Here is a 24,887-nt window from a genome sequence, read left to right on the forward strand (position 1 = left end):
GTGCTGGTCCTAAGACGAGGAGCGGAGTTGTGTCTTTTCGAGCCCATCCTGTAAGACTCCAGTCTTGCTTCCCTGATATTTCCCACAGGGGCCGTTTGAGTTCCTGCCAGGCGCTCGTTGGCAGCACGCGGCGTGCTGGCACTCTGCTAGTGGGTAGATTTCAGCACTGTCATGTTGGGATCTGTCGCAGAGAAGCCTCGGGCAGAATTGTGAATGTCATGTTGTCTTACAAATTTTACTTTAAAATATTCGGAACCAAATAAAAAAAATGGAATGAGCTGCTGTGCCAACCGGCTCCCGGGCGCCAGAGACCGAGCCCTGCAGGGTATTACATGCTGGTCATTCTGATGGACTGACGGCTGGAGACCACCCGAGCGGCTCCTTGACTCCTCGAGTAGTGGGGTCACTATGCCCAGTCATGAGGCCCCCCTGGAGAGCAGGCCCTGGAGGGGATATTGTTCTGCTGGGAGGTGGAACTCCCCTTTCAGACCATGGCGGACCTATATTTAAAGGGATAGTCAATTAAAGGGATAGGCCCCTATGCAGCTGAACAGGAGGATATGTCCCCCCCTTGCTTTTTTCAGCATACCACGTATGTCCAGCAGGGGGCTCCTTGACCGCCAGGGCCCCAAGCATTCGCTTGGTTTGTGTGCGCCCTTTACTACTGCCCAGAGATTCCAAGCCAAGTGCAGGAGACGTCGCCGAGCTCTGCCAGAGGGTTTGATGTTGCATCGTTGTCCTGGACATCTGGATGGTTGGGAGCCGTCAGCTGGGCCGTCTCCTGCCGGAATCTAGAAGACACGGGGACGGGATCTCCCGGCGCCATCACCGATTCCTCTATCCTTCTGCTCTTACAATATTTGCACCTTGACGTTTACTTTTCCTTTAACCTACATTTTGGAGGAATTTGTTCCATTTGTTTTAGATAAAACCCGCTGCTCGTTTCCCAGCAGTTTGTGGAGCGGCGCCATCTGCGAAGCTCGTGTGCTGGGTGTCAAGCGATATTTACGTCAAATGTTAAGAGAGAAATGAAAATAGGACAGAGATGTTTTACAGAACCCCGCGATCTGCTCGGCCCCGATACCCCTCGTCAGTAACACCGCCACATCTGTGCTGCAGACTGTGCCGCCATATGCAGTCTTACTGACTATAGTTTATAGGAAGGAGCACTCAGTGTAGGTATATAGAGAAGACGGCGCAGTATATGCGGGAGACGGCGCAGTATATGTGGGAGACGGCGCAGTATATGTGGGAGACGGCGCAGTATATAGAGGAGACGGTGCAGTATATAGAGGAGACGGCGCAGTATATGTGGGAGACGGCGCAGTATATGTGGGAGACGGCGCAGTATATAGAGGAGACGGCGCAGTATATAGAGGAGACGGCGCAGTATATAGAGGAGACGGCGCAGTATATAGAGGAGACGGCGCAGTATATAGAGGAGACGGCGCAGTATATAGAGGAGACGGCGCAGTATATGTGGGAGACGGCGCAGTATATGTGGGAGACGGCGCAGTATATAGAGGAGACGGCGCAGTATATAGAGGAGACGGCGCAGTATATAGAGGAGACGGCGCAGTATATGTGGGAGACGGCGCAGTATATAGAGGAGACGGCGCAGTATATGTGGGAGACGGCGCAGTATATGTGGGAGACGGCGCAGTATATAGAGGAGACGGCGCAGTATATAGAGGAGACGGCGCAGTATATAGAGGAGACGGCGCAGTATATAGAGGAGACGGCGCAGTATATGTGGGAGACGGCGCAGTATATAGAGGAGACGGCGCAGTATATGTGGGAGACGGCGCAGTATATGTGGGAGACGGCGCAGTATATGTGGGAGACGGCGCAGTATATGTGGGAGACGGCGCAGTATATGTGGGAGACGGCGCAGTATATGTGGGAGACGGCGCAGTATATATAGAGGAGACGGTGCAGTATATAGAGGAGACGGCGCAGTATATGTGGGAGACGGCGCAGTATATGTGGGAGACGGCGCAGTATATGTGGGAGACGGCGCAGTATATATAGAGGAGACGGCGCAGTATATAGAGGAGACAGCGCAGTATATAGAGAAGACGGCGCAGTATATGTGGGAGACGGCGCAGTATATGTGGGAGACGGCGCAGTATATGTGGGAGACGGCGCAGTATATATAGAGGAGACGGTGCAGTATATAGAGGAGACGACGCAGTATATAGAGGAGACGGCGCAGTATATGTGGGAGACGGCGCAGTATATAGAGGAGACGGCGCAGTATATAGAGGAGACGGCGCAGTATATAGAGGAGACTGTGCAGTATATAGAGGAGACGGCGCAGTATATGTGGGAGACGGCGCAGTATATAGAGGAGACGGCGCAGTATATGTGGGAGACGGTGCAGTATATAGAGAAGACGGCGCAGTATATAGAGGAGACGGCGCAGTATATGTGGGAGACGGCGCAGCATATGTGGGAGACGGCGCAGTATATAGAGGAGACGGCGCAGTATATAGAGGAGACGGCGCAGTATATAGAGGAGACGGCGCAGTATATGTGGGAGACGGCGCAGTATATAGAGGAGACGGCGCAGTATATGCGGGAGACGGCGCAGTATATAGAGGAGACGGCGCAGTATATGTGGGAGACGGCGCAGTATATGTGGGAGACGGCGCAGTATATAGAGGAGACGGCGCAGTATATAGAGGAGACGGCGCAGTATATGTGGGAGACGGCGCAGTATATAGAGGAGACGGCGCAGTATATAGAGGAGACGGCGCAGTATATAGAGAAGACGGCGCAGTATATAGAGAAGACGGCGTAGTATATAGAGGAGACGGCGCAGTATATGTGGGAGACGGCGCAGTATATAGAGGAGACGGCGCAGTATATAGAAGAGACGGCGCAGTATATAGAGGAGACGGCGCAGTATATAGAGGAGACGGCGCAGTATATGTGGGAGACGGCGCAGTATATAGAGGAGACGGCGCAGTATATAGAGGAGACGGCGCAGTATATGCGGGAGACGGCGCAGTATATGCGGGAGACGGCGCAGTATATGTGGGAGACGGCGCAGTATATAGAGGAGACGGCGCAGTATATAGAGGAGACGGCGCAGTATATGTGGGAGACGGCGCAGTATATAGAGGAGACGGCGCAGTATATAGAGGAGACGGCGCAGTATATAGATAAGACGGCGCAGTATATAGAGGAGACGGCGCAGTATATAGAGGAGACGGCGCAGTATATAGAGGAGACGGCGCAGTATATGTGGGAGACGGCGCAGTATATGTAGGAGACGGCGCAGCATATAGAGGAGACGGCGCAGCATATAGAGGAGACGGCGCAGTATATAGATGAGACGGCGCAGTATATAGAGGAGACGGCGCAGTATATGTGGGAGACGGCGCAGTATATAGAGGAGACGGCGCAGTATATAGAGGAGACGGCGCAATATATGCGGGAGACGGCGCAGTATATGCGGGAGACGGCGCAGTATATAGATAAGACGGCGCAGTATATGTGGGAGACGGCGCAGTATATGTGGGAGACGGCGCAGTATATAGAGGAGACGGCGCAGTATATAGAGGAGACGGCGCAGTATATGCGGGAGACGGCGCAGTATATAGAGGAGACGGCGCAGTATATATGGGAGACGGTGCAGTATATGTGGGAGACGGCGCAGTATATGTGGGAGACGGCGCAGTATATGTGGGAGACGGCGCAGTATATAGAGGAGACGGCGCAGTATATAGAGGAGACGGCGCAGTATATAGAGGAGACGGCGCAGTATATAGAGGAGACGGCGCAGTATATAGAGGAGACGGCGCAGTATATAGAGGAGACGGCGCAGTATATAGGGGAGACGGCGCAGTATATAGGGGAGACGGCGCAGTATATAGAGGAGACGGCGCAGTATGTAGAGGAGACGGCGCAGTATGTAGAGGAGACGGCGCAGTATATACAGGAGACGGTGCAGTATATACAGGAGACGGCGCAGTATATAGAGGAGACGGCGCAGTATATAGAGGAGACGGCGCAGTATATAGAGGAGACGGCGCAGTATATAGAGAAGACGGCGCAGTATATAGAGGAGACGGCGCAGTATATAGAGGAGACGGCGCAGTATATGCGGGAGACGGCGCAGTATATGCGGGAGACGGCGCAGTATATGCGGGAGACGGCGCAGTATATGCGGGAGACGGCGCAGTATATGCGGGAGACGGCGCAGTATATAGAGGAGACGGCGCAGTATATAGAGGAGACGGCGCAGTATATACAGGAGACGGTGCAGTATATACAGGAGGTAGTGCAGTTTAAAGACATGATGGGAGATTGTTGCGTAGCATTAACCCATTCCTTGCGCTCTCTGCACATTGGTCTCATGGGTTCTGGATGCTGTGGATCCTTTATGATCATTTTATCCTTAGAGTTATCATTGACTGAGGCGCAGGTTGTGGAGTCAAGGCCTCCAGTTCACTCTCTGGGATGTACGTATAGATCCTTTAAGATGCCTTATGATCCATTATGATCCACTTTTCCCCCACTGACTGGTGATCGGTCCGTCAGATTCTTCTTACTTTTACTTACTGGATCGATCAGTGCAGCCAGAGATCTGGAGCAGAGACTTAAAAATTCTCCAGTTGCTCTGCACGGGCCCCCGGCACTGAGGGTGATAAATAATGGAGCACTGGGTGATGTATAATTGATCTGATGGACGGGTGGCTTTAAGTGACTGTGAAACTCAATTGTCTCAGCTTGGACCTTAAAGAGACCCGTCACTCCTCCTGACAAGTCCGTTCTATCAGATGTCACTTCTCCTGACAAGTCCGTTCTATCAGATGTCACTCCTCCTGACAAGTCCGTCCTATCAGATGTCACTCCTCCTGACAAGTCCGTTCTATCAGATGTCACTTCTCCTGACAAGTCCGTCCTATCAGATGTCACTCCTCCTGACAAGTCCGTCCTATCAGATGTCACTCCTCCTGACAAGTCCGTTCTATCAGATGTCACTTCTCCTGACAAGTCCGTCCTATCAGATGTCACTCCTACTGACAAGTCTGTTCTATCAGATGTCACTCCTCCTGACAAGTCCGTCCTATCAGATGTCACTCCTCCTGACAAGTCCGTCCTATCAGATGTCACTTCTCCTGACAAGTCCGTCCTATCAGATGTCACTCCTCCTGACAAGTCCTTCCTATCAGATGTCACTCCTCCTGACAAGTCCGTCCTATCAGATGTCACTCCTCCTGACAAGTCCGTCCTATCAGATGTCACTCCTCCTGACAAGTCCGTCCTATCAGATGTCACTCCTCCTGACAAGTCCATTCTATCAGATGTCACTCCTCCTGACAAGTCCGTCCTATCAGATGTCACTCCTCCTGACAAGTCCGTCCTATCAGATGTCACTCCTCCTGACAAGTCCTTCCTATCAGATGTCACTCCTCCTGACAAGTCCGTCCTATCAGATGTCACTCCTCCTGACAAGTCCGTCCTATCAGATGTCACTCCTCCTGACAAGTCCGTCCTATCAGATGTCACTCCTCCTGACAAGTCCGTCCTATCAGATGTCACTCCTCCTGACAAGTCCATTCTATCAGATGTCACTCCTCCTGACAAGTCCGTCCTATCAGATGTCACTCCTCCTGACAAGTCCATTCTATCAGATGTCACTCCTCCTGACAAGTCCGTCCTATCAGATGTCACTCCTCCTGACAAGTCCGTTCTATTAGATGTCACTCCTCCTGACAAGTCCGTCCTATCAGATGTCACTCCTCCTGACAAGTCCATTCTATCAGATGTCACTCCTCCTGACCAGTCCGTTCTATCAGATGTCACTCCTCCTGACAAGTCCGTCCTATCAGATGTCACTCCTCCTGACAAGTCCGTCCTATCAGATGTCACTCCTCCTGACAAGTCCGTCCTATCAGATGTCACTCCTCCTGACAAGTCCGTCCTATCAGATGTCACTCCTCCTGACAAGTCCGTTCTATCAGATGTCACTCCTCCTGACAAGTCCGTCCTATCAGATGTCACTCCTCCTGACAAGTCCATTCTATCAGATGTCACTCCTCCTGACAAGTCCGTCCTATCAGATGTCACTCCTCCTGACAAGTCCGTCCTATCAGATGTCACTCCTCCTGACAAGTCCGTCCTATCAGATGTCACTTCTCCTGACAAGTCCGTCCTATCAGATGTCACTCCTCCTGACAAGTCCGTTCTATCAGATGTCACTCCTCCTGACAAGTCCGTCCTATCAGATGTCACTCCTCCTGACAAGTCCGTACTATCAGATGTCACTCCTCCTGACCAGTCCGTTCTATCAGATGTCACTCCTCCTGACAAGTCCGTCCTATCAGATGTCACTCCTCCTGACAAGTCCGTCCTATCAGATGTCACTCCTCCTGACAAGTCCGTCCTATCAGATGTCACTTCTCCTGACAAGTCCGTCCTATCAGATGTCACTCCTCCTGACAAGTCCGTTCTATCAGATGTCACTCCTCCTGACGAGTCCGTCCTATCAGATGTCACTCCTCCTGACAAGTCCGTCCTATCAGATGTCACTTCTCCTGACAAGTCCGTCCTATCAGATGTCACTCCTCCTGACAAGTCCGTTCTATCAGATGTCACTCCTCCTGACAAGTCCGTCCTATCAGATGTCACTTCTCCTGACAAGTCCGTCCTATCAGATGTCACTCCTCCTGACAAGTCCGTTCTATCAGATGTCACTCCTCCTGACGAGTCCGTCCTATCAGATGTCACTCCTCCTGACAAGTCTGTTCTATCAGAGGCGACGCCAAGTTGGCAATTTATTTATACATTTCCAAGAGGAAAAACAGCAGAACTGCACAATGCAAAAATCTGAGGAAGGATCCTCCAGAATCGTTATTTTATAGGCCATGCAAATACTTATGAAAACCCAGGCCAGGAGGGGTAAGAGGCCCCCTTTAAAGGGGTCATTCACGCGCTGTTAGGGTGCTTCTTCATGGGTTTACTTAGCTCTTCTATTACACAGCCGGTCACAGCATCACCCAGCGATCACAGGCTGGACCTCAGATGACCACACAAAGTCTATCTCCACACAGAACCTGAAAATTCAGGAAGGACTTCATTTTCCCCAATATCATTCTCCCTTTGCAGCCTGACTGAACTGCGACTAAAGGTGAAAGTTCAGGGGTCTGGTGTTGACCACCCCACAAAGGAGACAGCGCTGCAAAAATAGACAGGAGATTTTGGTAAAATGAAAACAATTCAGCTTTTACTTCTTACGCAGGAGGTGCAAATCTTGGCAGTGGTGATCCTCGATGGATGCAGTCTTCATACTTACAACGCACAGTATGGCAGTTACACAACAGACCTTGTACAGTCCATATATGTGGCATCAGTCCACAGAGTGGGAGCCAACCTCTTACTTTAGGATCTCATATTTCCTCTGTGATCAGAACAGAGATGGCGATATGACTTCTGGGTGGTCTGCTCAATGGGGTCTTGCAATCTACCCAGCATTCAGACCTCAGTTGCAGGCTTCATGCTCGTTTTGCTTCCCGCTGCCTTCTGCAACTGGTCACTTGTTGGTTTCTCCTTTTGATGCCGCTCACAGTTGTGGGCTTCAGCCTTGGTTAGATTGTCATTCAGAACAAATGCCGTTCCTTACACTACCACGACTTCAGTCACTGAGACCCTCTTCATATCAATTACCTTAATGTGAATATTCCCACTAAGGTTTCTGCCAGCTCTGCTGGACTGAGGGGGGTGCATGTACCACATGGTCACACACCCAAACTTCTTGGGTGCACCAAAACACCCTATATATAGAATCAGCTCCTCTTTTACATGAGGAGCTATACGGTAGAATTCACTGAATTAAGGGCCTGTAGAACTATCTGACCACAGGTCCTACACACCTACAACATAACAGCATCAATACACAATACAGTGCTACACAGGACAGTTGTGCCTAGAATGCAGGGTCTTCGTACTGTCCGGCTATCCCTTACTAACAACCTAGAGGATCTGCATGTCAAATAAAATCTGTTGAGCATAGTGTTTCATCCATAACATGGATCAGGGCAGATAAAAGTCACATGGCAGACATGTGTATATGCTTCAGGTTTCCAGTCTCATGCAGCAGAATACAAGATGGTTCTGGTCATTTGCAGTGCTGGCCACAGGATGAGTCACTTCTGCGTGTTCATCTCTAAACTCCAGATTCTGCTTGAAGAGAAATCCCTATCATGCTCTTCAGCCGTCCCTCTAATCGTGTTCCTCAACCATCTCCTCCAATGTGCTCCTCAGTCTTCTACACCATCTTGCTCTTTAGATGTCACCCCATTGTGTTCTTCAGCCGTCACTCCTATCATGCTTCTCAGCTGTCTCCACATTGTACACCTCAGCCATCTCCTCACCATGCTCCTCAGTCATCACCCCATCATGCTCTTCATCCATCTCCAGATCATTCTCTTCAGCCATCTTCCCCATCGTGCTCCTTAGCTGTCTCTCCATCGTGCTTTTCAGCCAATTCTCCATCATGCTCCTCAGCCATCTCCCCCATCGTGCTTTTCAGTCGTCTCTCCATCAAGCTCCTTAGCCATTTTCTCATCTTGCTTTACATCCATCTGTCCCTATCATGCTTCTCAGCCATTTCCCCTACCCTGCTCCCCAGTCATCTCTCCACCGTGCTTCTCAGCCATTTTCCCATCATGCTTCTCAGCAGTCTCCCCCCCATTGTGCTACTCAGCCGTCTCCCCCATCATGCTCCTCATCTGTCTCGACCATCATGCTTCCTCAGCCATCTCCCCGATCATGCTTCCTCAGCCTTCTCCCCATTGTGCTGCTCAGCCATCTTACCCATCATGCTCTTCAGCCATCTCCCCCATCATGCTTCTCAGCTGTCACTCCCATTATGCTCTTCAGCCATCTTCCCTATCATGCTCCTCAGCCTTCTCAGTCATTGTTCTCCTCTGCAGCCATCTGTTGTGCTCCTCAGTTTTCTCCGTTCCGTTATTGTGGTCCTCAACCGTCTCCCCTATTGTTCTCCTTCTGCCCCATCTTGCTCCTCAGCAATGTCTCCCCAATTGTGCTCCTTACTCTTTTCCCCTATTTTGCTCCATAATCATCTCCCTTACCGTGTACCACAACCCTCTCCCTTATTGTGCTCCTCAGCCATCATTGTGTTCCTCACTTTTTTCCCTTATCTTACTCCTCATCCGTCTCTTCTTTTCTCCAGGTTTACTGCGGCTCGAGGAGTTGATCCGTCAGTTCCTAATATCAAAAGATACACTGTCCGTGCGGATGTTGGATGACACAAATGATCCCACACCTTTATTAAAGGAAATCCGTGATGACAAGGTGTCTACCATCATTATAGATGCCAACGCGACTGTGTCCCATCTCATCCTAAAGAAGGTCTGCTTCTCTCTTCATTGCTTTATGGTGGTTTGTTAGTTGCTTACTATGTTTAACAATCAATTTTTTCCTTTTCTTCATCACAGGCCTCGGAGCTTGGGATGACGTCGGCTCATTACAAATATATCCTGACAACTATGGTGAGACCGGAGGTCAACAGGATTCTGCTAATTATGTGTCCACCAGCAGTCTTCATGTATCATGGGCAGAGGAGGGTACAGACAGGAAGGGGGCTTATACTTTATTACATTGGTTTCTGTTACAGGACTTCCCCTTGCTGTCCTTGGAAGGGGTGGTAAGTGACCATTCCAATATCTTGGGATTTTCCATGTATAACAGTAGCCATCCCTTCTATCTGGAGTTCCTGAGAAGCCTCAACATGTCCTGGAGGGAGAACTGTGAGCTCAGCACATACGTGGGGCCTGCGGTGAGTCAAAATAAGCATGGTAACACAGAAGAGTACCTGCACCTAGTGGTCAGTAATGATTTCTTAGGGCTACATGATGCCATTTGGTCACCTACGCGTTGTGGGAAGAATGTAGGACTACCGCAACACAAACTAAATATTTTCCTATTGAAACTACACTCATTGACCAAAAAAATTGTACGCGGATAGAAATGTCATCGAGCCGTTCTGTCTCAGGCAGATATGTAAATGATTGCAGATGAGGTCTGATTAGACACTGGGCTTTACCACAAGAGGGTGTAAAAGTGCTTCCCCACTACCCTATAAAAAGGCTCTCAGAGGCCTCTTTTGTGTAGTGTACCTTTTGGTGCCTATAGCACGCACTGGAAGACAATTTCTCAGTTGAGAGATTTTGAGAGGGGGCGCATCACTGGACTGAGAGAAGAAGGATGGTTGTTTTGACGAATTGCCCACTATCTAGGCTGTTCTAACTTTGCTGTTAAGCCTCATGCAGATGTCCGTGGAACACGGTCCGTGAGATACTGGACTGGCATTGCAGGAGCACAAGGAGTCATAGCCACCAACGACGCCGTGCGCTCTTGCAATGCCAGTCCGATAGCTGACAGATCGTGTTCCACGGATGTCTACATGAGGCTTTAGGAGGTGTTGGGAGCAGTGGTTATGTGATGGCACACATGGGGAACAGCCTCTGGGCGGCCCATACCTACCACCAGTAGAGAGAATGGTTTGATCCACCGTCAATCACAAGCATTTCCAAGCACTTGGCAGAAGGAAATTTGTTATCCTACCAATATGAAACATGAAATCGCATGTCCTGCCATTGACATCCAGCCACCATCACCATTATTTGCAGTGGTGTCATGATTGAGAAACCTGGACTGCTACGGACTGGAACCCTATTGTCTTTAGTGATGAATCCAGATTCTGTTTCGGATCCTACGATGTTGGGGTTCCAGTATGGAGGCTGGTGGTGAGTGCTTCAATCCTGCCTTTGCTGTGGTGCAACACACTGACCCAACTGCTAGTGTGATGATCAGGGGAGCCATTGTATGCAACAGTGGGTCACCCCTAGTAGTGATACGAGGACACTAACAGCTCAGTGATATGTGCCTCTTGTGGCAGAACTGACAACTGGCATTTGTTAGTGACTGGATCCCATATAGAACCTGTATGCCTCATGCCCAGCCATAACTCACCTTGTATCCAGACTAGAGGACGTATCTTATCTTGTATCCAGACTGGAGGCCGTATCTCATCTTGTATCCAGGCTAGAGGCTGTATCTCATCTTGTATCCAGACTAGAGGACGTATCTTATCTTGTATCCAGGCTAGAGGCCGTATCTCATTTTTTAACCAGACTAGTGGACGTACAGGTGAAACTCGAAAAATTAGAATATCGTGCAAAAGTCCATTTATTTCAGTAATGCAACTTAAAAGGAATTGCGTTAATAAAGCTTAAAATTAGAATTTTGTGAAAAAGTTCAATATTCTCGGCTCAAAGTGTCACCCTCTAGTCAGCTAATTAATCCATACCCCCTGAGCAAAGGGGACCTCAAAATTCTGACTCTGGGGTTTCATAAGCTGTAAGCCATAATCATCCAGATTATAACAAATAAAGGCTTGAAATATCTCGCTTTGCATGTAATGAGTCTCATATGTTAGCTTCACCTTTTAATTTGCATTACTGAAATAAATGAACTTTGTACGATATTCTAATGTTATATTATCTTGTATCCAGGCTACAGGCCATATCTTATCTTGTCTGCAGGATAGAGGCTGTATCTAATCTTGTATCCAAGCTAGAGGACGTATCTTATCTCGTATCCAGGCTTGAGGCCATATCTCAGCTTGTATCCAGGCTTGAGGCCATATATCAGCTTGTATCCAGACTAGAGGTCGTATCTCATCTTGTATCCAGGCTGGAGGCTGTATCTCAGCTTGTATCAAGGCTAGAGGCCGTATCTCATCTTGCATCCAGGCTAGATACGGTATCTCATCTTGTATCCAGGCTAGAGGCTGTATCTCATCTTGTATCCAGGCTAGAGGCTGTATCTCAGCTTGTATCAAGGCTAGAGGTCGTATCTCATCTTGTATCAAGGATAAAGGCCGTATCTCATCTTGTATCCAGGCTGGAGGCTGTATCTCATCTTGTATCCAGGCTGGAGGCCGTATCTTATATTGTATCCAGGATAGAGGCTGTATCTCATCTTGTATCCAAGCTTGAGGACGTATCTTATCTTGTATCCAGGCTGGAGGATGAATCTTATCTTGTATCCAGGCTGGAGGCCGTATCTAAGCTTGTATCCAGGCTAGAGGTCGTATCTCATCTTGTATCCAGGCTGGAGGTCGTATCTTATATTGTATCCAGGACAGAGGCTGTATCTCTTCATGTATCCAGGCTGGAGGCCGTAGCTAAGCTTGTATCCAGGCGAGAGGTCGTATCTCATCTTGTATCCAGGCTGGAGTCTGTATCTCATCTTGTATCCAGGCTGGAGTCTGTATCTCATCTTGTATCCAGGCTGGAGTCTGTATCTCATCTTGTATCCAGGCTTGAGGCTGTATCTCATCTTGTATCCAGGCTGGAGGCTGTATCTCATCTTGTATCAAGGCTGGAGGCTGTATCTCATCTTGTATCCAGGCTGGAGGCTGTATTTCATCTTGTATCCAGGCTGGAGGCCGTATCTCATCTTGTATCCAGGCTAGAGGCTGTATCTCATCTTGTATCCAGGCTAGAGCCATATCTCATCTTGTATCCAGGCTAGAGGCCGTATCTCATCTTGTATCCAGGCTAGAGGCCGTATCTCATCTTGTATCCAGACTGGAGGCTGTATCTCATCTTGTATCCAGGCTGGAGGCTGTATCTCATCTTGTATCCAGGCTGGAGGCTGTATCTCAGCTTGTATCCAGGCTAGAGGCCGTATCTCATCTTGTATGCAGGCTGGAGGCTGTATCTCATCTTGTATCCAGGCTGGAGGCGGTATCTCATCTTGTATCCAGGCTAGAGGCCGTATCTCATCTTGTATCCAGGCTTGAGGCTGTATCTCATCTTGTATCCAGGCTAGAAGCCATATCTCATCTTTTATGCAGGCTGGAGGCTGTATCTCATCTTGTATCCAGGCTGGAGGCTGTATCTCATTTTGTATACAGGATGGAGGCCGTATCTCAGCTTGTATCCAGGCTAGAGGTCGTATCTCATCTTGTATCCATGCTGGAGGCTGTATCTCATCTTGTATCCAGGCTGAATGCTGTATCTCATCCTGTATGCAGGCTGGAGGCTGTATCTCATCTTGTATCCAGGCTGGAGGCTGTATCTCATCTTGTATCCAGGCTGGAGGCTGTATCTCATCTTGTATCCAGGCTGGAGGCTGTATCTCAGCTTGTATCCAGGCTAGAGGCCGTATCTTATATTGTATCCAGGATAGAGGCTGTATCTCATCTTGTATCCAAGCTTGAGGACGTATCTTATCTTGTATCCAGGCTGAAGGATGAATCTTATCTTGTATCCAGGCTGGAGGCCGTATCTAAGCTTGTATCCAGGCTAGAGGTCGTATCTCATCTTGTATCCAGGACAGAGGCTGTATCTCATCTTGTATCCAGGCTACAGGCCGTATCTTATATTGTATCCAGGACAGAGGATGTATCTCATCTTGTATGCAGGCTGGAGGCTGTATCTCATCTTGTATCCAGGCTGGAGGCCGTATCTCATTTTGTATACAGGATGGAGGCCGTATCTCAGCTTGTATCCAGGCTAGAGGTCGTATCTCATCTTGTATCCATGCTGGAAGCGGTATCTCATCTTGTATCCAGGCTGAATGCTGTATCTCATCCTGTATGCAGGCTGGAGGCTGTATCTCATTCTGTATCCAGGCTGGAGGCTGTATCTCATTCTGTATCCAGGCTAGAGGCCGTATCTCATCTTGTATTCATGCTGGAGGCCGTATCTCATCTTGTATCCAATCTGAAGGCCGTATCTAATCTTGTATCCAGACTACAGGCCGTATCTCATCTTGTATCCAGGCTAGAGGCAGTATCTAATCTTGTATCCAGGCTGGAGGCCGTATCTCATCTTGTATCTATGCTCTAGGCTGTATCTCATCTTGTATCCAGGCAGGAGGCTGTATCTCATCTTGTATCCAGGCAGGAGGCTGTATCTCATCTTGTATCCAGGCAGGAGGCTGTATCTCATCTTGTATCCAGGCAGGAGGCTGTATCTCATCTTGTATCCAGGCAGGAGGCTGTATCTCATCTTGTATCCAGGCTGGAGCCTGTATCTCATCTAGTATTCATGCTGGAGGCCGTATCTCATCTTGTATTCATGCTGGAGGCCGTATCTCATCTTGTATTCATGCAGGAGGCTGTATTTCATCTTGTATCCAGGCTGGAGGCCGTATCTCATCTTGTATCCAGGCTGGAGGCCGTATCTCATCTTCTATCCAGGCTAGAGGCTGTATCTCATCTTGTATCCAGGCTATAGGCCAGGCATCCTCAAACCTCGGCCCTCCAGGTGTCGTAAAACTACAACTCCCACAATGCCCTGCTGTAGGCTGATACCTGTAGACTGTTCAGGCATGCTGGAAGTTGTAGTTTTGCAACAACTGGAGGGCCGCAGTTTGAGGATGCCTGCTATAGGCTGTGTCTCACCTTGTATCCAGGCTGTATCTCTTCTTGTATTCAGGCTAGAGGCCGTATCTCATCTTGTATCCATGCTGGAGGCTGTATCTCATCTTGTATCCAGGCTAGAGGCCGTATCTCATCTTGTATCCAGGCTGGAGGCTGTATCTTATCTTGTGTCCAGGCTAGAGGCTGTATCTCATCTTGTATCCAGACTGGAGGCCATATCTCATCTTGTATCCAGACTGGAGGCTGTATCTCATCTTGTATCCAGACTGGAGGCTGTATCTCATCTTGTATCCAGGCTGGAGGCTGTATCTCATCTTGTATCCAGACTGGAGGCCGTATCTCATCTTGTATCCAGGCAGGAGGCTGTATCTCATCTTGTATCCAGGCTAGAGGCCGTATCTCATCTTGTATCCTGACTAGAGGTCGTATCTCATTTTGTATCCAGACTGGAGGCTGTATCTCATCTTGTATCCAGGCTGGAGGCCGTATCTCATTTTGTATCCAGGCTGGAGGCTGTATCTCATCTTGTATCCAGGCTAGAGGCCGTATCTCATCTTGTATCCTGACTAGAGGTCGTATCTCATTTTGTATCCAGACTGGAGGCTGTATCTTATCTTGTATCCAGGCTGGAGGCCGTATCTCATTTTGTATCCAGACTGGAGGCTGTATCTCATCTTGTATCCAGGCTGGAGGCCGTATCTCATTTTGTATCCAGGCTAGAGGCCGTATCTCATCTTGTATCCTGACTAGAGGTCGTATCTCATTTTGTATCCAGACTGGAGGCTGTATCTCATCTTGTATCCAGGCTGGAGGCCGTATCTCATCTTGTATCCAGGCTGGAGGCTGTATCTCATCTTGTATCCAGGCTAGAGGCCGTATCTCATCTTGTATCCAGACTGGAGGCAACAGAGAAGGCTTCTTTCTTGGGCGGGATTTTTTTTGTCAGTGAGTGGTGAGCACATCTCGGTACAGCCAGGCTCCTCAGACGGCGGCCGTTGCGTTGTCTCCCACAGGTCTCTGCAGTCCTAGGAAGTTGTTGTGGCTCACGGTGACCAGGCTTCTCCATGTAGGACACCCTCTGTATGACTGCTCATGTTTCCTTTCTTTTTTCCTCAGCTCTCCGCTGCTCTCATGTTTGATGCTGTACATGTCGTAGTCAGTGCTGTCCGGGAGTTAAACCGGAGCCAAGAAATTGGCGTAAAGCAGCTTTCCTGCAGCACATCGCAGATCTGGCAGCATGGGACAAGCCTCATGAACTATCTACGAATGGTATGCAGTGTCTAGAAGAGCACCTTCTCCATCACTGATGTCAGCAGCAGGTCTGGGATTAAACAGCATCCCTGGCACACAAACCGCAGCAGGTTCACCCCCCGCATAATGCATGATGCGGCAGATTTTGTTGTCCGTGCCCCATACCATGTAAACACAGGAAGGAGAGTAAAAGTGGACCATAAAAAGTCCTAATCACACGCCCTGGGTCAGACGTCACTGTCAGGAACCAGCGGACACAACTGTAAATCCAACAAATCCACTTCTCAAACCTTTTTTATGCATGCTGATGCTGGGGCCACACCAGGGAACAAACGCACAGTGCCCACAGTACCCCCAGCCGCACCCTCCAAATACCACGATACAGTGCACATCGTACCACCTATCAGCACCTAATACCACAGTGCAGCCCCAATGACCCCATTCCCACTGGCAGTAGTATTGACCCCCCCACCACCGCTTCCTCCTGGCAGCAGTATTGTCCATCTTCGCACCCTGGCAGCAGTATTTTCTCTCCTGGCAGGAGCAATGTGTTTTAGGGGCACTGTGGCTAAGTCTGTTTTATATATAAAAGAGCCAGCCTCAGTACCCCTATAACAGAGCCAGCGACAATGCCCCTATAACAGAGCCAGCCACAGTGCCCCTATAAGAGAGCCAGCCTCAGTGCCCCTATAACAGAGCCATCCTCAGTACCCCTATAACAGAGCCAGCCACAGTGCCCCTATAACAGAGCCAGCCTCAGTGCCCCTATAACAGAGCCAGCGACAATGCCCCTATAACAGAGCCATCCTCAGTACCCCTATAACAGAGCCAGCCACAGTGCCCCTATAACAGAGCCAGCCACAGTGCCCCTATAACAGAGCCAGCCACAGTGCCCCTATAACAGAGCCAGCCACAGTGCCCCTATAACAGAGCCAGCCACAGTGCCCCTATAACAGAGCCATCCTCAGTGCCCCTATAATAAAGCCAGCCACAGTGCCCCTATAATAGAGCCAGCCACAGTGCCCCTATAACAGAGCCAGCGACAATGCCCCTATAACAGAGCCATCCTCAGTACCCCTATAACAGAGCCAGCCACAGTGCCCCTATAACAGAGCCAGCCACAGTGCCCCTATAACAGAGCCAGCCACAGTGCCCCTATAACAGAGCCAGCCACAGTGCCCCTATAACAGAGCCAGCCACAGTGCCCCTATAATAAAGCCAGCCACAGTGCCCCTATAATAGAGCCAGCCACAGTGCCCCTATAATAGAGCCAGCCTCAGTGCCCTATAAGAGAGCCAGCCTCAGTGCCCCTATAACAGAGCCAGCCACAGTGCCCCTATAATAAAGCCAGCCACAGTGCCCCTATAATAGAGCCAGCCACAGTGCCCCTATAAGAGAGCCAGCCTCAGTGCCCCTATAAGAGAGCCAGCCTCAGTGCCCCTATAACAGAGCCAGCCACAGTGCCCCTATAACAGAGCCAGCCTCAGTGCCCCTATAACAGAGCCAGCCTCAGTGCCCCTATAACAGAGCCAGCCACAGTACCCCTATAACAGAGCCAGCCACAGTGCCCCTATAAGAGAGCCAGCCTCAGTGCCCCTATAACAGAGCCAGCCTCAGTGCCCCTATAACAGAGCCAGCCTCAGTACCCCTATAACAGAGCCAGCCACAGTGCCCCTATAACAGAGCCAGCCACAGTGCCCCTATAACAGAGCCAGCCTCAGTGCCCCTATAAGAGAGCCAGCCTCAGTGCCCCTATAACAGAGCCAGCCACAGTACCCCTATAACAGAGCCAGCCACAGTGCCCCTATAAGAGAGCCAGCCGCAGTGCCCCTATAACAGAGCCAGCCTCAGTGCCCCTATAACAGAGCCAGCCTCAGTACCCCTATAACAGAGCCAGCCACAGTGCCCCTATAACAGAGCCAGCCACAGTGCCCCTATAACAGAGCCAGCCACAGTGCCCCTATAACAGAGCCAGCCACAGTGCCCCTATAACAGAGCCAGCCTCAGTGCCCCTATAACAGAGCCAGCCACAGTGCCCCTATAACAGAGCCAGCCACAGTGCCCCTATAACAGAGCCAGCCACAGTGCCCCTATAATAAAGCCAGCCACAGTGCCCCTATAATAGAGCCAGCCACAGTGCCCCTATAATAGAGCCAGCCTCAGTGCCCCTATAACAGAGCCAGCCACAGTGCCCCTAGAACAGAGCCAGCCACAGTGCCCCTATAACAGAGCCAGCCTCAGTGCCCCTTATAACAGAGCCAGCCACAGTGCCCCTATAACAGAGCCAGCCACAGTGCCCCTATAACCGAGCCAGCCTCAGTGCCCCTATAACAGAGCCAGCCTCAGTACCCCATAACAGAGCCAGCCTCAGTACCCCATAACAGAGCCAGCCACAGTGCCCCTATAACAGAGCCAGCCACAGTGCCCCTATAACAGAACCAGCCTCAGTGCCCCTATAACAGAGCCAGCCACAGTGCCCCTATAACAGAGCCAGCCACAGTGCCCCTAGAACAGAGCCAGCCACAGTGCCCCTAGAACAGAGCCAGCCACAGTGCCCCTAGAACAGAGCCAGCCACAGTGCCCCTAGAACAGAGCCAGCCTCAGTGCCCCTAGAACAGAACCAGCCTCAGTGCCCCTAGAACAGAGCCAGCCTCAGTGCCCCTATACAGAGCCAGCCTCAGTGCCCCTATAACAGAGCCAGCCACAGTGCCCCTATAACAGAGCCAGCCTCAGTGCCCCTATAACAGAGCCAGCCTCAGTGCCCCTATAACCGAGCCAGCCTCAGTGCCCCCATAACAGAGCCAGCTCAGTGCCCCTAGAACAGAGCCAGCCTCAGTACCCCTATAACAGAGCCAGCCTCAGTGCCCCTATAACAGAGCCAGCCTCAGTGCCCCTATAACAGAGCCAGCCACAGTGCCCCTAGAACAGAGCCAGCCACAGTGCCCCTATAACAGAGCCAGCCTCAGTGCCCCTATAACAGAGCCAGCCACAGTGCCCCTATAACAGAGCCAGCCACAGTGCCCCTATAACAGAGCCAAGCCTCTGTGCCCCTATAACAGAGCCAGCCTCTGTGCCCCTATAACAGAGCCAGCCTCTGTGCCCCTAGAACAGAGCCAGCCACAGTGCCCCTATAACAGAGCCAGCTACAGTGCCCCTGTAACAGAACCAGCCTCAGTGCCCCTGTAACAGAGCCAGCCACAGTGCCCCTATAATAAAGCCAGCCACAGTGCCCCTATAACAGAGCCAGCCTCTGTGCCCCTATAACAGAGCCAGCCTCTGTGCCCCTAGAACAGAGCCAGCCACAGTGCCCCTATAACAGAGCCAGCTACAGTGCCCCTATAACAGAGCCAGCCTCAGTGCCCCTATAAGAGAGCCAGCCTCAGTGCCCCTATAACAGAGCCATCCTCAGTGCCCCTATAACAGAGCCAGCCTCAGTACCCCTATAACAGAGCCAGCCACAATGCCCCTGTAACAGAACCAGCCTCAGTGCCCCTGTAACAGAGCCAGCCACAGTGCCCCTATAATAAAGCCAGCCACAGTGCCCCTATAATAGAGCCAGCGACAATGCCCCTATAACAGAGCCAGCCACAGTGCCCCTATAATAGAGCCAGCCACAGTGCCCCTATAATAAAGCCAGCCACAGTGCCCCTATAACAGAGCCAGCCTCAGTGCCCCTATAACAGAGCCAGCCACAGTGCCCCTATAACAGAACCAGCCTCAGTGCCCCTATAATAAGCCAGCCACAGTGCCCCTATAACAGAGCCAGCCTCAGTGCCCCTATAACAGAGCCAGCCACAGTGCCCCTATAACAGAGCCAGCCTCAGTGCCCCTATAACAGAGCCAGCCACAGTGCCCCTATAACAGAACCAGCCTCAGTGCCCCTATAACAGAGCCAGCCACAGTGCCCCTAGAACAGAGCCAGCCACAGTGCCCCTAGAACAGAGCCAGCCTCAGTGCCCCTATAACAGAGCCAGCCTCAGTGCCCCTATAACAGAGCCAGCCTCAGTACCCCTATAACAGAGCCAGCCTCAGTGCCCCTAGAACAGAGCCAGCCTCAGTGCCCCTATAACAGAGCCAGCCTCAGTGCCCCTATAACAGAGCCAGCCTCAGTGCCCCTATAACAGAACCAGCCTCAGTGCCCCTATAACAGAGCCAGCCACAGTGCCCCTAGAACAGAGCCAGCCACAGTGCCCCTAGAACAGAGCCAGCCTCAGTGCCCCTATAACAGAGCCATCCTCAGTGCCCCTATAACAGAGCCAGCCACAGTGCCCTTATAACAGAGCCAGCCACAGTGCCCCTATAACAGAGCCAGCCACAGTGCCCCTGTAACAGAGCCAGCCACAGTGCCCCTGTAACAGAGCCAGCCTCAGTGCCCCTATAACAGAGCCAGCCACAGTGCCCCTGTAACAGAACCAGCCTCAGTGCCCCTATAACAGAGCCAGCCACAGTGCCCCTATAACAGAGCCAGCCACAGTGCCCCTAGAACAGAGCCAGCCACAGTGCCCCTAGAACAGAGCCAGCCACAGTGCCCCTATAACAGAGCCATCCTCAGTGCCCCTATAACAGAGCCAGCCACAGTGCCCCTATAACAGAGCCAGCCACAGTGCCCCTATAACAGAGCCAGCCACAGTGCCCCTGTAACAGAGCCAGCCACAGTGCCCCTATAACAGAGCCAGCCTCAGTGCCCCTATAACAGAGCCAGCCTCAGTACCCCATAACAGAGCCAGCCACAGTGCCCCTAGAACAGAGCCAGCCACAGTGCCCCTATAACAGAGCCAGCCTCAGTACCCCATAACAGAGCCAGCCTCAGTGCCCCTATAACAGAGCCAGCCTCAGTACCCCATAACAGAGCCAGCCACAGTGCCCCTAGAACAGAGCCAGCCACAGTGCCCCTATAACATGTTTCCTATGTTTGTCCTGTGTCATACAACTTTACAGGTTTTAATAAATATCTAGCAGTACAGAGTGAAGCAGATGGAATATTCTATGACCACTGCTTAAACGTATGGAATAACCCTCTGTTTTTGGTATTTGTGATGGGCGCAGTGATATGGAAATATCTTCTGTTTTCTCGTCTTTCTTTTGTGGAGGGTTTTATGGTTCCTTTCATTCCACCTGATCATTAATGTACTGTTTATCCTTATTTGCCATGAAGATGATGTCCATAGATGTTCCTCACCCCATGAAGTTCACCTTTGATGGACTAGAGGATAATGAGTGCTCTTACTGTGTATAATCCTTCCAGGTGGAGTATGATGGACTGACCGGACGTGTAGAATTTAACAGCAAAGGACAAAGGACAAACTACACTCTACGTATCCTGGAGAAGTCTGGATATGGCCACCGAGAGGCAAGTGTCGGCAGCGCTCCGGGTTGTTTACTGACTGACAAGTCGTAGACGCAGGGTATACTGTAGGAGTCTATATTTGGCCTCTCTGATGTCTCATGGAGAGGACTTTTATCATTTGCTTTTCACCAGAATTCTGATCATACCCCATTAGAAGAGTAGAAAGTGCAGTAACATCTCTAGACAAAAGAGTTCTTCGTTAAGATGCACCAAATTTGTAACCAGCCTACCACAGTTGATAAATTTGGCGCAAAATATGGCAATGTACACTCAAGCTGACTTCAAAAATTCCCCTCGTGATAAATTCCCCACAGGGTCACCTCTTCATTCCGTGCTTGCATCAAGAGCTCAGGAGATGACTTTAATGTATTATCTTAATTTGCTTCACAAACATTTTGGTAAAATATTAGGAAGTTTCAAGAATTGTTTACTCATGTAATTTCGTTCTTGCAGGTTGGTGTGTGGTACTCTAACCGTACCCTGGCCATGAACGCTACCAGCCTGGACATAAACATCTCCGATACGCTGGAGAACAAGACTTTAGTAGTAACCACAATTCTCGTAAGTGTCCTACAGATGAGCTTCCTAGATCCATCTATATATGGTTTGTCGAATCTTCGTGATGCTTCTTCCACACCAGTTAGGATGGGCATATATATACAGTTTGACATGCCGATGGTCCACGCCCGTCACTGTCCTGGGCAGGTGCAGGTGTCATTCTTCTCACTGTGAATTAGGACTAGTTCTCAGTAAACTTCCTTACAGCACTGCTGGAGTTAATCTCCTCTTGTTCTCAATCCAGCTGTTGACTAAGGTGCTGATCAGTCTTCCTATGTAGCTGAGCGGTGGTTCCACCTCCTTGCCTGAGCTTTGAGGCCTTCTAGTCTGCAGCAAAGGTGTGATGTTTTGACTTCCTGTGTACCAAACCTTGTTTGTCTACTGATTTTGCTCTTTGCCGCCTGCGCTGACTTTGGAACTGCTACTTGGACTAAGCATGTACTCGGCCTACCCAGATCTCGGACTGTGGTGCTTTTCACCAGTGTCTCTGGCCCCTGTGGGTAAGCTGCCATCTACAGCAGGACTACTCCAGGAGGTAGTGGCCTGGTTGGTTCCCTGCATCAAAGTCCAGAACCGCTAGGGCAACGTCCTTAGGTTTGGCCTAAAGTCGAACTGGTTAGTTGGCACCACGGGTGGATACCCACTGTCTGTTAGACATTTTAGCAGCTCTGTAAATATGGTGTGGTTGTCCTGAATGCCCTATCTCAGCTACTTGCAGGTTCATACTTCAGCAGACAATCTCTTTCTTCAGCTTGCTTGCTTCAGGTTTTTTATAGCTCTTGATTTGTTCTTATTATCCCTTTTCCAGTTGTAATCACAAGTTCAGTTCTTTTTCTGTCTCATCCACCTGACTGTTTTATCTCATTTCTCCCTCCAGGAGAATCCATACATGATGCGCAAAGCAAATTACCGATCCCTATCTGGCAATGACCAGTATGAAGGTTTCTGTGCGGAGATGTTAATGGAGCTAGCTGCCCTCCTGAGGTTCAACTATAAGATAAAGCTTGTGGAAGACGGCTTGTATGGGGCTCCCGAGCCGAACGGATCTTGGACGGGGATGGTGGGAGAGCTTATCAATCGGGTAGGTAGCACCATGTGGATCACCCTATGCTCCATTAAGTCGAACTGTTATTCTTTAATTTAATTTTCAATTCAATTATTTTTTTGAATTAATTTTAATATTTTCTGCCTTGTTGCCATCATAAAGGGGAATTCCGAGGGTTAGGGTTGTTTTTATCAGCACCACTAGCACCAGGGGTCACTTGTGATGGGCGCCCTTGAGATGGCAGAGCAGCTCTGGCTTCTCATTCAGGTGCGGACTTAAAGTTGAGCAACCTCGAAGGATCACTGGTTGCAGATTTGTCATCAATGTGGGCATCACCCCCAATCCAACACTCGGTGTCCAAAACCTGTGTAAACACCACGGACTCAGCGAGTTCATAGGACTTAGGCTACTTTCACACTAGCGTTTTACTTTTCCGTAATTGAGTTCCGTCCTAGGGGCTCAATACCGGAAAATAACTGATCAGTTATCCCAATGCATTCTGAATGGAGAGCGATCCGCTCAGGATGCATCAGGACGTCTTCAGTTCAGTCTTTTTGCCTTTTCAGGACGTAGCTAATACCGCAGCACGCTATGGTTTTATCTCCTGCCAAAACAACTAAACACTTACATAAATCCCGGCATTTTTTCCCATAGGAATGTATTAGTGCCGCAAAATACTGCAATGCCTTATCCGTCCTTCCGCGCAGACCGAAAAAAAATGTGAAAGTACCCTAAACCACCGCATGTAAAAAATATTGTATAGTGTGGTTATTAGTACTCTGTATAGTGTGGTTATTAGTACTCTGTATAGTGTGGTTATTTGTACTCTGTATAGTGTGGTTATTAGTACTCTGTATAGTGTGGTTATTAGTACTCTGTATAGTATGGTTATTTGTACTCTGTATAGTGTGGTTATTTGTACTCTGTATAGTGTGGTTATTAGTGCTCTGTATAGTGTGGTTATTAGTGCTCTGTATAGTGTGGTTATTAGTACTCTGTATAGTGTGGTTATTTGTACTCTGTATAGTGTGGTTATTAGTACTCTGTATAGTGTGGTTATTAGTACTCTGTATAGTGTGGTTATTAGTACTCTGTATAGTGTGGTTATTAGTACTCTGTATAGTGTGGTTATTTGTACTCTGTATACTGTGGTTATTTGTACTCTGTATACTGTGGTTATTTGTACTCTGTATAGTGTGGTTATTTGTACTCTGTATAGTGTGGTTATTAGTACTCTGTATAGTGTGGTTATTTGTACTCTGTATAGTGTGGTTATTTGTACTCTGTATAGTGTGGTTATTAGTGCTCTGTATAGTGTGGTTATTAGTACTCTGTATAGTGTGGTTATTAGTACTCTGTATAGTGTGGTTATTAGTACTCTGTATAGTGTGGTTATTAGTACTCTGTATAGTGTGGTTATTTGTACTCTGTATAGTGTGGTTATTTGTACTCTGTATAGTGTGGTTATTAGTGCTCTGTATAGTGTGGTTATTTGTACTCTGTATAGTGTGGTTATTAGTACTCTGTATAGTGTGGTTATTAGTACTCTGTATAGTGTGGTTATTTGTACTCTGTATAGTGTGGTTATTAGTACTCTGTATAGTGTGGTTATTTGTGCTCTGTATAGTGTGGTTATTAGTACTCTGTATAGTGTGGTTATTTGTACTCTGTATAGTGTGGTTATTAGTACTCTGTATAGTGTGGTTATTAGTGCTCTGTATAGTGTGGTTATTAGTGCTCTGTATAGTGTGGTTATTAGTACTCTGTATAGTGTGGTTATTTGTACTCTGTATAGTGTGGTTATTTGTACTCTGTATAGTGTGGTTATTAGTGCTCTGTATAGTGTGGTTATTAGTATTCTGTATAGTGTGGTTATTTGTACTCTGTATAGTGTGGTTATTTGTACTCTGTATAGTGTGGTTATTTGTACTCTGTATAGTGTGGTTATTAGTACTCTGTATAGTGTGGTTATTTGTGCTCTGTATAGTGTGGTTATTAGTACTCTGTATAGTGTGGTTATTTGTACTCTGTATAGTGTGGTTATTTGTACTCTGTATAGTGTGGTTATTAGTGCTCTGTATAGTGTGGTTATGTGTACTCTGTATAGTGTGGTTATTAGTACTCTGCATAGTGTGGTTATTAGTACTCTGTATAGTATGGTTATTTGTACTCTGTATAGTGTGGTTATTTGTACTCTGTATAGTGTGGTTATTAGTGCTCTGTATAGTGTGGTTATTAGTGCTCTGTATAGTGTG

At 49.1% G+C, this 24,887-nt stretch overlaps 1 protein-coding gene across 1 annotated transcript in view; it reads left to right on the plus strand.

Annotated features, from left to right (window-relative positions):
• GRIK5 (glutamate ionotropic receptor kainate type subunit 5) overlaps nucleotides 1-24,887 on the plus strand; it is a 153,272-nt gene that overhangs the window by 63,680 nt on the left and 64,705 nt on the right. The window contains exons 5-11 of the mRNA XM_044278726.1: nucleotides 9,206-9,384; nucleotides 9,471-9,524; nucleotides 9,650-9,811; nucleotides 15,548-15,700; nucleotides 20,928-21,032; nucleotides 21,483-21,590; nucleotides 22,465-22,668. Coding sequence (XP_044134661.1) covers nucleotides 9,206-9,384; nucleotides 9,471-9,524; nucleotides 9,650-9,811; nucleotides 15,548-15,700; nucleotides 20,928-21,032; nucleotides 21,483-21,590; nucleotides 22,465-22,668 — 965 coding nt within the window. The remainder of the gene's footprint in view (nucleotides 1-9,205; nucleotides 9,385-9,470; nucleotides 9,525-9,649; nucleotides 9,812-15,547; nucleotides 15,701-20,927; nucleotides 21,033-21,482; nucleotides 21,591-22,464; nucleotides 22,669-24,887) is intronic.

This window comes from Bufo gargarizans, chromosome 2 (assembly GCF_014858855.1).
Source record: "Bufo gargarizans isolate SCDJY-AF-19 chromosome 2, ASM1485885v1, whole genome shotgun sequence".
Lineage (NCBI taxonomy): Eukaryota > Metazoa > Chordata > Amphibia > Anura > Bufonidae > Bufo > Bufo gargarizans.